At 39.3% G+C, this 15,173-nt stretch overlaps 1 protein-coding gene across 2 annotated transcripts in view; it reads left to right on the forward strand.

The window, feature by feature from the left end:
• TAFA5 (TAFA chemokine like family member 5) overlaps positions 1 to 15,173 on the forward strand; it is a 777,120-nt gene that overhangs the window by 725,163 nt on the left and 36,784 nt on the right. The window contains exon 4 of one of the 2 annotated variants that reach the window (XM_063927121.1): positions 13,170 to 13,249. The exons of the other annotated variant lie outside the window; for it this stretch is intronic. Coding sequence (XP_063783191.1) covers positions 13,170 to 13,196 — 27 coding nt within the window. The 3' untranslated portion in view covers positions 13,197 to 13,249. The remainder of the gene's footprint in view (positions 1 to 13,169; positions 13,250 to 15,173) is intronic. 2 annotated transcript variants of the gene reach the window in all.

Consider the following 15,173-nt stretch of genomic DNA (forward strand, 5'->3'; position numbering starts at 1 on the left):
ATATGTCGCCAATTTCCATGTCGACCTTTTGCTTGTGACAACCTTTTACTCACGTCAACATTGTGCTTGTCGACCATTTGTTGTCAACCTAGACACTGTCGATCTTTTCACTGTGGACCTGTTATTCCATAACTCACACATCTATAGTCAGTCTCCAAATTCTCCTGTTATTTCCCATACTTACTCATCACACGCTGCCTCATGATGAAAAAACAGACACTCCCGAAAATGACCTAATAACAATATCACCACATAATCCACAAACAAAATTGTATAACAGTATAGAAGAAAGATTAAAAAAAAAACACAGGGATACACTAGCCACATTAGACCAAGTCCAGAAAGAAAAAATACTCAGTAAAAGAGTGAAGACATCCCAAAAAGTACAATACTGTAGTAAAGATAAAAAGCAAAAAGGTAATGCGAAATATAATCCATATACTGTAAATGTATTTGTGTATATATGGTACAATCATGATTCTGCCTACACTGCACCTAAATAATAGGGGGACTCAAATGTCATCTTGCTGTTACCACTACACAGATTTCCCAGTCATACATGGCTTAGTCCCAGTATTACAAAACGTTTAATCATGGATGTTGGTGGTACAATTTTACTAATATGCTAAATAACAGCAAAAGTTAGTTAGTATGCTGATCTAATTGTGTCTACAAGGGATAAAAGCAGGTTTGATTGGATTTGATTTGTAGTATTACCTTATAGATGCTACAGATGAAACAATTGAGTGTCACTAAATGTAATTTTAAATTCTAAAAACATTAATGTGTTTTGAAAATTGCTGTGATAGATCATGTTAATAATTTGGTTTTAAGTAGTGGAGGAGATCAGTACAGATGATGTCCCTTGTTTCATGTTTGTTACACAGCTAATTGACAGCTTCCCTTAATATTCACATACAGTAGATACATAATTACAGTGAGCAGTTAGCATAATTCTATTGAGAAGGATTGCTCATATGAGTTTACAATCTATAGGGAATATCAGTGGACACAATGGGAGAAGAGGGTCGGGAGTGAAAAATTAGGTAGAGGGGTGGCAAACTAGGAAAAAACTTTTGGAAAAATTCATTCTAAGGGCACATTTGAAGACTTGGAGGCAGGATGAGAGTATTATGGAACGAGGAAGGGCATTCCGGAGGTTAGAAGCAGCCCAGGAGAAATCCTGACTGATAAAATGGGAAGTGGTAATGAGAGTGGTAGTGAGGCAATCAGCAAAGCAAAGAATGCAGGAGAGAGCGCGTGTGGAAATTAGGCTCTAGATGTAGAGAGGAGCAGAGAGGTGTAGGCCTTTGTTGGTGAGAGAGAGAAGATTGAATTCAGTTTGGTACTTATACTAATGGTGTAAAATGATTTACTTTAATTATCAGAACTCCTATAATAATACTGTAAGCCTGGATAAATAATTTCTTTACTATAATGATATGACTTATTTGGTTCAAATACAAACATTTCTAGTGATTCTTAATAACTTTTATGCTCTTTTCTGCATTTGTCACTTCCCAGCAATTTAGAATACTGGCATTGTAAAGTATAAATGTGCGGTTTTACTCTAAATAATTGTAGAATATTTATTTCCTCATTTTAATGAAAAAGAAAAAGATGCCTGTAATCTACACTTTGGCCAGTAGATGTCTCCTTTGTCTGTGGTTTAGATCAATAGACTTGCAAATGACCTGCAAATACTGTCGCTTCAGAAAATGCAAGACTTTTTGGAAATAACCCAGAAAGACTTTAAGCATTCTGCATCTACATTGCCCCCTTTCATGGATATTTTTCAACTAGTCACATTTCATTGATTTAATGTCACAACGCAATTCATATATATTTTTTTCAGGAAAGCTCAAGTACTCAAGTACAAAAAAAATCCATACAGGATTTTCTTTAAAAATGATGTCTGATTGGATGTCAGGCATATAAATCTTTATGATATGATTTTATCAGGTTTAGTGAAAGTCTGATTTTAACTGATCCAAACTAGTTTAGCAGTCTACTGAGTGCATGCACAAAAATAGTCACATTTCCATAAAGAATACGGTGTCTCTTATCATGGATTAAACCTGACTCATTTTTAGTAATAGTACACCAAAAACAAAACATATATGAGTCCTGAAACTGTTGCTATAAAGATATATACTGTACAGTATGTGCTCCATAAGGTCCATTTGATAAACACATATATAATGTCTCTACCACCTGTGGTGCCAATTATTCACAAGTGACACACATGCTGTAGTGAATTAAACATCTCAAATGAGAAGAAAGTGGTAAATGTGCTCATCAAAACAAGATGTTTAGGGTGTGTTTGGTGATGTTTATATGAGGTGCCAATAACCTTGCAGTTAAATAAAAAGCAAGACACATATCAAGCATTAATCTATTCTTATTATAAAACAAGGTCATGTCACCACCGCACAGGTATGTTAGACTATAAGAAAGCAATTAAAAAAGTTATTATCTATGTTTAAGTTTACTTGTCATGTTGACATCACTTTCTACTGATGCACAAATATCTTTATGTAATGTATTCATTCATTTCCTGTGTGCATTCACACACACACACACACACACACACACACACGCGCGCGCGCGCGCGCACACACACACACACACACACACACACACACAGGATGTGAGATTGGAATTTGTAAAGTAGATATAGACCAGCACTTATTTAATTACAATGATGTATGTGTTTGTTCATCAACAGGGCCGGTTCTAGACCTTGTGGCGCCCAGGGCAGAAGTTTCCTGTGGCGCGCCCCCACTCCCAGGTAAAATAGAGTTGGTGTGCCAAAAATAGGGGTGTGGCTTCTTCATAGGGAAGGGGCATGGCCACAGTTATCCCCCTGTACTTGTGCCACCCTGTAGCTATGCCTCCAGTAGATGTGCGCCCCAGCTGCTGTGCCCCCTGTAGCTGTGCCCCCAGTAGCTGTGCCCCCTGTAGCTGTGCAGCCTGTTGCTGTGCCCCCAGTAGATTTGCCCCCAGTAGCTGTGCCCCCAGTAGCTGTGTCCCCTGTAGCAGTGCCCCCTAGCTGTGCCCCAGTAGATTTGCCCCCAGTAGCTTGCCCCAGCAGCTGTGCACTCAGCAACTGTGCACCCTGTAGCTGTGCCCCCAGTAGATTTGCCCCAGTAGCTGTGCCCCTTGTAGCTGTGCCCCCTGTAGCAGTGCCCCCTAGCTATGCCCCCAGTAGCTTTGCCACCTGTAGCAGTGCCATTTGCCCCCAGTAGCTTTGCCACCTGTAGCAGTGCCCCCAGTAGTTGTGCCCCCTGTAGTTGTGCCCCCTGTAGCTGTGCCCCAGTAACTGTGTCCCCAGTTGATTTGCCCCAGTAGCTGTGCCCCCAGTTGATTTGCCCCCAGTAGCTTTGACCCCTGTAGCAGTGCCCCCTGTAGTTGTGACCCCTGTAGTAGTGCTGCTTGCAAACACCCCAAAAAAATCCCAATACTTACCAGCCCCGCTCCTGCTTCCGGACCGCTGCTGTGCTGCCCTCCATCTCTGGCCGCCCGCTCCTCTCTATGGGAAAGACGTCATGACGTCTCTCCCATAGCAGTGCCGCACTGACACTAGAGGTCAATTATGACCTGTTGTGTCTGTCACTGGAGCCGGCTGCAGCCGGGGAGAGTGGGGCTTAGGAGTAGCGGCTCTTGCCACAGCAGCAGCGGCACCACGGGCAAAAAGCCTGCTTGCCCGTGACAAGAGCCACTACTGTTCATCAAGTGTACCTGTAGATGCTTTCTGGTCATTAAAACTGCATCTATTTTTGTGGATCCACCTAAAAAAGTGCATGATGGGAAAAGTGAAATCATCACTTCAAAATCTGACTTTCTACCACTTTATGACCACACTCTCTTTACCTTCATTTTATCTTTCTTTGTTTTTTTATTCACACAAATAAGCTACATTTGCCTTGATTTATTAACTCAGGGATCTATTTACTAAGCCTTGGATGGAGATATAGTGGCCGGAGATAAAGTACCAGCTAACCACCTCCTAACTGTCATTTTGCAAACACAGCCGGTGACCTGGCAGTTAGGAGCCGATTGGCTGGGACTTTATCGCCGTCCACTTTATCTCCATTCAAGGCTTAATAAATAGGCCCTTAAATTAATTGTGAGAGTTAGCAGACCTTGGAATTGCTGTTATTACATAGTCACTTTTGTTTGCTTGAAAGCCTAGAAACACATTATTTTGTAAGCGTGCATCTGGAAAGTTGATAAAATTGGATGAGACCCATCTACACCACCTCAGAAAAGGTGGAAAAACAGATGCTTCTTTGAACTAGAAGATATGTCCTCCTACATCTTTCCTACAGTCATGTCAAACAGCCCCTCTTGGCTCTCTAGGTCGCGTGAGACTCTTGTAGCATTGGGCATCTTTTTTGCTTAAAAAGGAGCATTAGTCATAATGCAATGTGACAAGGATGCACGAGGAGACTGTGCTGATTAATATGATATATGAAACTTGTATACTGTGTGCAACTGAGTCTCAGAATCTGTATATGAAGTGCTACAACGTAGAAGCCGCAGCTTTTTTCCAATACAAGTTCTGTTCTTCTCCGTATACAGCCTCAGTCACACAGAGATATACAAGTGTCATGTATCACATTTAATAGCACAGTCTCCTCTTGCATCCGAGTTATAATGCATTGCGACTAAGACTCATTTCCGATAGTGTTGCACGGGAACTGGCGGAACACTCATCCCAGTTATCTTGCGCTGCATGGTGTATTGAGGCTAGATGTATGAGGATGCATCTGTATACAAAGGCAATTGTATGTGCCCTCTCCCAGAGCAGGGTATCTCTATCTAAATACACCTAAATATATCAGGAAACGAACATTGTCTGGCAAATATTATATTTAATTTTTACATGTGAAATGCCTCATCTAGAAGGTACTTTCCATCCTGCAAAAGGTAACCTCATGTGTCAAATCCACATGCAGCAAAGGAAACCTTATGTGTCTATGCAACACGCAGCGGATAATACACCCTGATCTGCCAACTACTCACATCAACATTTGCAAACCTTAAAACCAGTGCTCTTACTAATGAAATCTTTCCCCACAAGAAGGCATGTGACTTTACATGTTTGAGTTTGTAGAGTAATTGAGCCTTTTTGTTTTGCAGTAGACAGTGCTTTTATGGTATGTGCTTATAACATTCTGAAAGGGTCTGCATACATCTAATAGAAACATAGTAACTTAGTATCTAAGGTTGAAAACAGACAATTTGACCATCAAGTTCAACCTATTTGTGGTTTCCTATGCAGGATTATTTTGGTATAAATTTTGTCTGATGCTGATGTCAGCCGTTGTGTTTTATTCCTCTTTTCATAGTAACTATAGTGTGCGACTACGCACCATGGTGGTAATTCTGAGTTAATCGCAGCAGGAATTTTGTTAGTAGTTGGGCAAAACCATGTGCACTGCAGGGGAGGAAGATATAACATGTGCCGAAAGAGTTAGATTTGGGTGTGGTGTCTTCAATCTGCAATCTAAATTGCAGTGTAAAAATAAAGCAGCCAGTATTTACCATGCACAGAAACAAAATAACCCACCCAAATTTAACTCTCTCTGCACATGTTATATCTGCCTCCCCTGCAGTGCATATGGTTTTGCCCAACTGCTAACAAAATTCCTGCTGCGATCAACTCAGAATTACCCCCCATAACCCTGGATATAATTATCCATTAGGAATTTATCTAACCCATTCTTAAAGGTGTTGACTGAGTCCGCCATTACAACTCCCTCAGGCAGGGAATTCCAAACACGTATTGTCCTTACTGTGAAAAAACCTTTACTCCACATTATGCAGAATCTCCTCTACTCTAACCTAAGTGAGTGTCCACGTGTCCTCTGTTCTGATCTTACCAAAAAACAGGTCCTGCGCAAGCTCTGTGTATTGTCTCCTTATATATTTGTAGATGTTGATCATGTCCCCTCTGAGTCTCCTCTTTTCCATTGTAAACATGCCTAGCCTTGCAAGCCTTTCCTCGTATTCCAGCATCTCCATGCCCTTAATTAGCTTGGTTGCCCGCCTCTGAACCTTTTCTAGCTCCAGAATATCCTTTTTGTGGTATGGTGTCCAAAATTGCACACAGTATTCAAGATGTGGCCTCACTAGTTATTTATATAATGGGAGTATAACACTCTCGTCCTTTGCATCAATTCCCCATTTTATGCATGCTAATATCTTATTAGCCTTCTTTGCTGCAATCCTACTTTGGGTACTGCTGCTTAGTTTGCTATATATGTGAACACTTAAGTCCTTTTCCAGTACAGAATCGCCTAATGTTACCCCATTTAGTATGTAGGTGTATTTTTTGTTCTTGCCCCCACAGTGCATTACCTTACATTTATCTGTATTGCAGCGCATTCTCCATTTGGCTTCCCTTGCTTCTAATTTAACTAAGTCGTTCTGAAGAGACTCAGCATCCCCCTCTGTATTTATAACCTTACACAATTTGGTATCGTCTGCAAAAATTGACACTATGCTCTCTAGACCTTCTGTTAGGTCTTTAATGAAAATGTTGAACAATAGTGGTCCTAAAACAGACCCTTGTGGCACACCATTTTGCACTTCAGTCCAATTTGAAAATGATCCATTAACCACAATGCACTGCTCCCTATTATCTAACCAATTTTTGACCCAAGTGCTCCCTAGCCCTATTTCTTGTAGCTTATAGATAAGTCGCATGTGTGGTACAGTGTCAAAAGCTTTGGCAAAGTCTAAAAATATTTACATCCACCTCCTTACCCTGATCAAGGTTCGCACTTACTGTTTCATAAAAGCCAATTATCTATACGCACCTGGAGAAATAGCGCAATCAGTCACTTTTCTTTTTTCTTGTAAAAGCCAATTAAGTTGGTTTAACATGATCTGTCCTTCACAAATCCATGTTGATTCCTTTTAATGCCTTATTGACTTCTCAGTAGTAGGATATAACTATAGTATGTGTGTGCTCATGGGGGGTAATTCCAAGTTGATCGCAGCAGGAAATTTTTTAGCAGTTGGGCAAAACCATGTGCACTGCAGGGGAGGCAGATATAACATGTGCAGAGAGAGTTAGATTTGGGTAGGTTATTTTGTTTCTGTGCAGGGTAAATACTGGCTGCTTAATGTTTACACTGCAAGTTAGATTGCAGATTGAACTCACCACACCCAAATCTATCTCTCTCTGCACATGTTATATCTGCCTCCCCTGCAGTGCACATGGTTTTGCCCAACTGCTAACAAAATTCCTGCTGCGATCAACTTGGAATTACCCCCATGGTTGCTGTGTTTGAATACATATATTTTTGTAACTTTTCTTTTTTACTTGATGGCAAAAGAGTTTGACTATTCATGCTAAACTGATTCATACTAAATTGTCTACACCCAGATTTGGATGGTATCAACTAACAGGTGATCTATCACATATACATTTCCTAAGAGAATAATTATCTAACTAACTCACACCAATTGTTATCACACACTCATTTAATTTTTTTCAATAATGTGACTGTATGCACAAGCCACACCACTGTAGCGTTGTATATGAAATTAGTGAGATAAGAAATTTGAACCATAAATATCCCAGGAAATGTATATCCCAAGAAATGTCACTGATAGCTGCTGAGTGACAGTCAGCCAGAGTAATTAGTATTAGTTTGCTTGTATCATATGTTTGAATGGTCAATAAACCTTAAATTTGAAAATGCATCTTGAAACACTGAAATATATATAGAGTCGATAGATAGATAGATAGATAGATAGATAGATAGATAGATAGATAGATAGATAGATAGATAGATAGATAGATAACTGTATCCAATATGCATGTACTGTACATTATAAGAATTTCCATATTATGGTAGGAGCTGAGATTATTTGACAATGTCATATATTTCTATGTATTTTTTAGCTCAGTGTTGGTTTTTACTTCCTGCTATCACTCATTTTTGTTATGCTCCTCAAATGTTGACGTGTTTGTGAAAGTTATTAGACGTTCTTTTCTTAAGAAGTAAATTTTCTTATTTTACTTAAGATGTCCATACACATAGAGATCCAGTTGTTTGACCTCATAAACAAACAAATATTTGTCTAACTGAGGCATATATGGAGCATGGCCACAATGACTGATTCAAGCTATTAGGGCAGAGGTTCTCAAACTGTGTGCCACGGCACCCTGGGGTGCCTCAGGACACTTGCAGGGGTGCCTTGGATTGGTGGTCCAGGGTTAATTAAAATGATTTATGGTCAATGTGATAGGCAAAACCAGTGCTGGTGACTGTTAATCATAAAATATGTGGATGCACAGAAGTGAATCTTTTTCCTCACCACATAACAGAACCTAAAGATGACATACAAACACAATTTACTTAATATAAATTTTTTTTTCTAAATTTCTATCGAAACTTTTAATCTAGGGGTGACGTGAAAAAAAATCTGATACTCTAGGGCACCGTGACTCAAAAAAGTTTGGGAACCTCTGTATTAGGGGGTTGATCTAAATAACCAGTTTACCTGGGGAACACTTCATGAGAACAACAGATAAGTATGCATACAGAATGTGGTCACAAGTCAGTATTATTTTCAAGAGCATTACAAAATTATTATTTTTTTTGTTTTAGTTATCGTACTAGACTTGCTTTCATGCTCACTGGAAGTTCACATATGCAGAGACAGATCAGTTTTAATTTGATCATGTGTGTATGTGTGTCATTTTGAGCAGGCTGCAATCTTGCAACCTGAAACTAGACTTAAACCTACAGCACCAACATGTGTATTTCGAGTTTAAAAGCAAAATGATTTAGTATGGATAAATCACATTTACATGAGAAAAAGTTAACACTGTCATTTTAGGGGCAAACAAACCTGTTAGAAGAAGACATTAATTTTCACATAATGTCATATAAAGATAATAGCAATGTTTATGGACAAGTGTACCAATTATTATTATATTATTATCCATGTACAGTATATTATTATATGTCCCTGTCAGAGTGAAGCTTACCATCTATATTCAGTATCACACGGACACGCATACACACTAGGGGGTAAATTTACTAAGATGGGTGTTCGATTTAAGATGGGATGTTGCCAATAGCAACCAATCAGATTCTACTTCTCATTTATCTAGCACGTTCTAAAAGATAATACCTGTAATCTGATTGGTTGCTATGGGCAACGTCCCATCATAAATAGAACTCCCATCTTAGTAAATTTACCCATAGGTTAATATCATCAGAATCCAATTGACATTTTGTCATTGGAAGGTCGGAGGAAACTGAAGCACCTTGAAGAAACCCAGGCAAACACGAGGAGAACAGGAAAGCTATGCACAGAAAGGGTACAAGCATACTTACCTATTCTCTTACAACCTGCGGAAGGGTAACAACTTCAGATAGTCCCCCAGGCTCCCCGAAGAATGGGTAGTCCTTCTACATCCCATCCACTTTCTAGTGAAATGGGCAGGATGGGGAGAATATTACCTTCCTAATGACATGAATAGTCCAGTATTGCCCCCATCACTGGCCACATGGATCTCCTCACTGGGCTTCTCCTGGAGAGAGAAGATTAGCAAAGTAGGCAAGTATGTTTACAAGTCATTATAGAATATTTCACTCCAGCACTACCGCATGGTATAATAATAGGTTATAGACATTTTCTTCCAAAGATAGCACAGATAATGTTATTGATCCTCCTTTTTATATAATTAAGTAAAGGGTCCACATGTTATACAATATTAAAATTACTAGTTTGAGTTTGCACAGAGTTGGGATTTATTTTATATCTCACAGATAAAAAAATTACTTTCTTTTAACTGTCAGAAACAGCTAGACAATAGGACGCTTTTGATCTGTACAGTCTCTGTTGTATGTGGTTTTGGTTTTTTTTTTTGTTTGCTCTAGGCTCAAAGGAAATGCTGGTGATCTCTAGTGTACAAACAATGCAGTGGAGCATGAGCAAATCAAAACTTCCATCAACTTTTTGACAGTTTGCAACTTTGTTTGGTCTGTACAAAACTAGAAACTAAATGACTGTTTAATCCTTACCACTGGCTCATCCAATTAGCTACCATATAGTATACTATAGCAGATTTTTACAACATACTTTAGGAGAGGAAATGGTTATCATACGGTACTTCTACAAAATAGGAAACATCTGCTTTCTACCTCTGCATTAATTCCCATGAGAGCTTATTATTGTATAACTGAGGGTGGTGCAGTTATTCCAGGAAACACTTGTTTGTTGCCTCCCAGAACATGAGTTTCCAGCTTCTGTGTTCTGTGTTTTCATGCTTGCCTAGTGTTTTCAACCCATTTTACGCAAATCCCATGGTGCTGATTGTATATAATGAATTTACAAATCAGCAAGAGGACGAAGACGCTCTGATAAAACAAAAGACTTTGGTTTATAAAGACATTCCCAGTTTCAGTACATTACTCTGCAACAACCTATACTTACATTATTTTCATGATTTATCTTGTTTGTAACATCTTTTTTCCTAACTGTTTTGACCTTATTAGCCTAATTTATAACCTGCTTTACCTTGTTATACAGTTTTTTAAAGTTTCATGTACATAATCTTAATCACATCTGTTCAAGAGGTCTTGCACAATGCAGATTGATTTAAAATAAATAAATAAATAAATCCACAAATAAATAAAACTAACAAAGCAAACTAAAAATTACCCAGAGCAACAAATTATACTCTAACAGACATTGGGGCAGATGTATTAACCTGGAGACGGCATAAGGAAGTGACAAACCAGTGATAAGTGCAAGGTGATAAACGCACCAGCCAATCAGCTCCTAACTGTTAATTTGCATATTGGAGCTGATTGGCTGGTGCATTTATCACCTTGCACTTATCACTGGTTTATCACTTCCTTTGTTACAGTGCAGTGGCGGATTTAAGGGTGGGAGCACCTATAGGCACAAAAGTAAGAGCCCTCTTCCCCCCTTCCTTCCTCCTTGCCTAATTTTACTGTTTTCATTGATTGGTTATAAGCCCTCATTTGATGATAGTCAATTTAATAGAATAATGAAAAAAGCCACTATTAAAACTAAAGCCACTTTTATTTTTTAATTATGTATACATATTTACTAAGTAGGACATCTGGCATGGGCAGTCCTACCCATTTAAACTCCATTCAAGATGGCATATGATACCGTGCAGTGGAAATATTTAGTAGTTATTGGTACATATTGGGCTGACAATACTAAAAACAGTCATTCAAGTGCCACCCCCAAACACGTACCTAATGGGAAATTCCCCACTGGTGCAGTTTAGTAAATATGTTTCAATGTACTTTATATTTCTTCTTTTAAAACAATGTTTTAGTTTGTTTGCCATGCAACTGACCAGTGAACAAATTATTTAGGGGGGTATCTTGTTATCCCCGATGCAGCATGCTTCTCCCCCCATGCTGGCACTTATTGGGTATTATGCTTTGCGTGCCTCAGTCATGCTAAGCATAATCTGTGATAAGTTCCCCCTAGACCCACGATAATTGCCACAAAAATAGATAAATCCTTGGATTTTGTGGGACCTAATTGGATAGGGCACCCGCGGCACTAGAATAAATATTAAATTAAGTAAATTGTGTTTATATGTCATCCCTAGGGTCAGTTATGTGGTGAGGGTCAAGATTTCCTTCTGTTTGTTTGCATATTTTATGACTGGCAGCCACCTGTAATGGTTTTGCCTATTACAATGACTATACATAGGCCCAGATTTATCAAGCCTTGGAGAGTGATTAATTGCATGGTTATAAAGTATCAACCATCAGCTCCTAACTGTCATGTTTCTTAGTATTAGGGAAAAAGAAAGTGATTATTATTTCTCATCCTCCTATCCTTTTACCAGTACTTATAAATGTGTCACTGTGCTTGCTTCATTAATACATTTTTTTTTTTTTGGCAAATAATTTTATTGGTTCTAATTCTGCTTCACAAAAGAAATATAACATGACATACAGCAATAACACAAACAGAATATCTCATGTAGAGAAATAGTGTCTAGCAAATTTTACGAAGCTAGTCGAGCTATTTTACATTGAAATAGGTTATATCTCGTAAGCAGCACTCATAAACCAACAGAAACACCAAAACAAATAAAATAATGTATATAACAAAAGAAGTATAGTGCAGTAGGAACAGAATAGGAAAAAGACGAAGAAAGGAAATGAGAAAGAAAAAGGAAGAAGAAGAAAAAGAGAAAGAGAAAACCTTCATTAATTTAGAATGGGGTCAGGGAAATATTCATCCACTTTTGAAAAAGGAACTATATCTGAAACGCGTTAAGTGGTGGCTGTGATACCTGCATCATCAGAACTGTGGCATTTACTATATACTGACCCGTTCAATGGGTAAGCTGAGTATCTGGAACTTTGCTGTCCTTTGCTATTATACCATCTCAGCAAATGGTGGGAACTATTATGCCATGGAAATGAACTGTGTATTGATTGTTCTATATGCTTTTAAATGTTTTTAGCATGTGAGTTCATTGTGTGAAATTAAATTGCTATATTTTGCTAAAGAAACTCTGCACTACTGGTCTGTTTTCTCTTTGGTGTTATTTCTCTGACCCCATTCTAAATGAATGAGGCAAGCAGGGTGACACATTTATACTATAGGTACTGGTAAAAGGAGAGGAGGTGGAGAATAAAAATCACCTTCTGTTTTGCTAATGCTAAGAAATTGAAAGTGTGAATGCTACTTAAAAGAGAACTGAGAACTATATTGAATCCAAGTGAGTGCCTAATGGGAACAAAAATTTCTTGTGCTAAAAAGACTACAGAATCACTGTGAAACTTCCTTTATTGCTTCTACTGGCTGTCTTGTGGACTTATTGTGCACTATGAGCCTAATTCAGACCTGATTGCAGCAGCAAAATCTTTCTCTAATGGGCAAAACCATGTGCATTGCAGGTGGTGCAGATATAACATGTGCAGGGAGAGTTAGATTTGGGTGGGTTATTTGTTTCTGTGCAGGGTAAATACTGGCTGCTTTATTTTTACACTGCAATTTAGATTTCAGTTGAAACACTCCCCACATGCACTGCGCATGGTTTTGCCCATTAGAGAAAAAGTTTGCTGCTGTGATCAGGTCTGAATTATGCCCACTATTACTATCCACTTTTATTGTATCATTTTCATTTGCAGGCAGAAGAGCTTGACTGTTTATGCTAAACTGATTCATACCAAATTGTCTACACCCAGATTTGGATGGTCTCAACTAACAGGTGATCTACTGTAACACATAAACACTTCCTATGAGAATAATATTAACTAACTTACGTTAATTATTATCACATAATTTGTTTAAATCACAAGACTGTATGTACAAGCCACACCACTTTAGAGTTGTGCATGAAATTAGTGAGAGACACTTGAACCATAAAGAACCCAGTGAATTTATAATGAGTAAATCATTTAATCAATTGATACTAAACAAAGTGGAGACTCATAATTAGATTTCACTGAAAGCTGCTGAGTGACAGTAAGCCAGAATAATTAGTATTTTTTCATCTGAAACCTCAGAATAAACATAAAATGTTGAAAATACATCTCAAAACATTTAGATAGATAGATAGATAGATAGATACCTTTTATTTAATATGCATACTGTATACAATATAAAGTTTTCCATATTATTTGCACTGGAGTATGACCAGTGCAGCTCTGCCTGCCCTGACCGCACATCACTGTTCTGATTGTGTTCTTACAGAGTCTCAGTACAGATTCAGATGCACTCATGAAGAAGTGCATGAAAAATGTGTTGGGTATCCTGGTTGATTACAGGGTGTTGGCTAATCAGACACAGATGTAGCGTAGTATGGGAGTGATAGTGGAGTAACATGGGTGTGTTGCTGAAAGTGGCTGCATACAGGGATGCTGAATCACTCACATTGGATGTTATAGTTAGGGCCTACTTTAGATCTGATAGCAACAGCAAATTTGTAAGCAGATGGGCAAAACCATGTGCAATGCAGGGGGGCAGATATCACATGTGCAGAGAGAGTTAGATTTGGGTGGGTTATTTTGTTTCTGTGCAGGGTAAACACTGGCTGCTTTATTTTTATACTGCAATTTAGATCTCAGTTGGAACACACCCACCTAAATCTAACTCTCTCTGCACATGTTATATCTGCCCCACCCAGAAGTGCACATGGTTTTGCCCATCTGCTAACAAATTTGCTGTTACGATCAGGTCTGAATTAGGCCCTTAGTTGGATGATCTGCACATAGCATAGGTGCACGTTTCAATGATGAAACTGATTGTGGCATGTAAAGATGCACAAAGCATGACTGCAAATAATGTAGACACTGACAGTGGATGTCTCATTCCTTGCACATTTGGATGCATGGATGAACACCGGGAAGGGCTATGTAGTGGCATTACCATAAAGTCACAGATGCAACTGCAGCAAAAGACACAAGAATAGGAGTGATTGTCCCCCTGCATAGACCCTGCTCCTTCAATAGACTTGCCACTATTAGGGCTGTTTCCAGAAAATTCCCAGATGGTTTTCCATACCAATGCACTCCTGCACCATAATATGAATTGTGATATCTTATTAAAAGATGTTTTTTCATTAGCAGATCATATAAAGCCGCTCTAAGTTAAAGTTATGTCTTCATTTATACCCCTTTTTCCACTAAAGTCGCGGGTCTGACCCGGGATTTGGAACATGGTTCCAAGCCATTTCAGACCCGAGACATGACCTATTTTCCACTGCGGCGCAACCCGGGAATATCCCTGGTCAGCATCATTTACACTGCACCCGGGTGCAGTGTCTTCTGGCTGGCGCTTGGAGATGATGTCATCTCCAAGCAGCTGCAAAACTGGATGATTTGGGACCCTTGGGCATGGCCTCAGTCCCACCAGGCCACGACCCCAATTTGAAGCTGCCCACCATCACGCTGGGGGAAGCCCAGCACTCTGGAAGATACTGGACTGCACCCAGTCTCCGGCACACACAGCAGGACAAACAGCAGCGCTGACAGCATGCACTGTGTCCCCCAACCTACCGACCACCCGCGGGACACTGCGGTCAGGGAGGTATGGGCTCTAGGCATGCTGTAAACGTGTCCCGGGCCGGATGACCCGGGTAACCCGATTACACTGCTACCAGGGTAGGATTCCAGGGTCACATGACCTAGGTT

This window comes from Pseudophryne corroboree, chromosome 6, assembly GCF_028390025.1.
Source record: "Pseudophryne corroboree isolate aPseCor3 chromosome 6, aPseCor3.hap2, whole genome shotgun sequence".
NCBI classification, from domain to species: Eukaryota; Metazoa; Chordata; class Amphibia; order Anura; family Myobatrachidae; genus Pseudophryne; species Pseudophryne corroboree.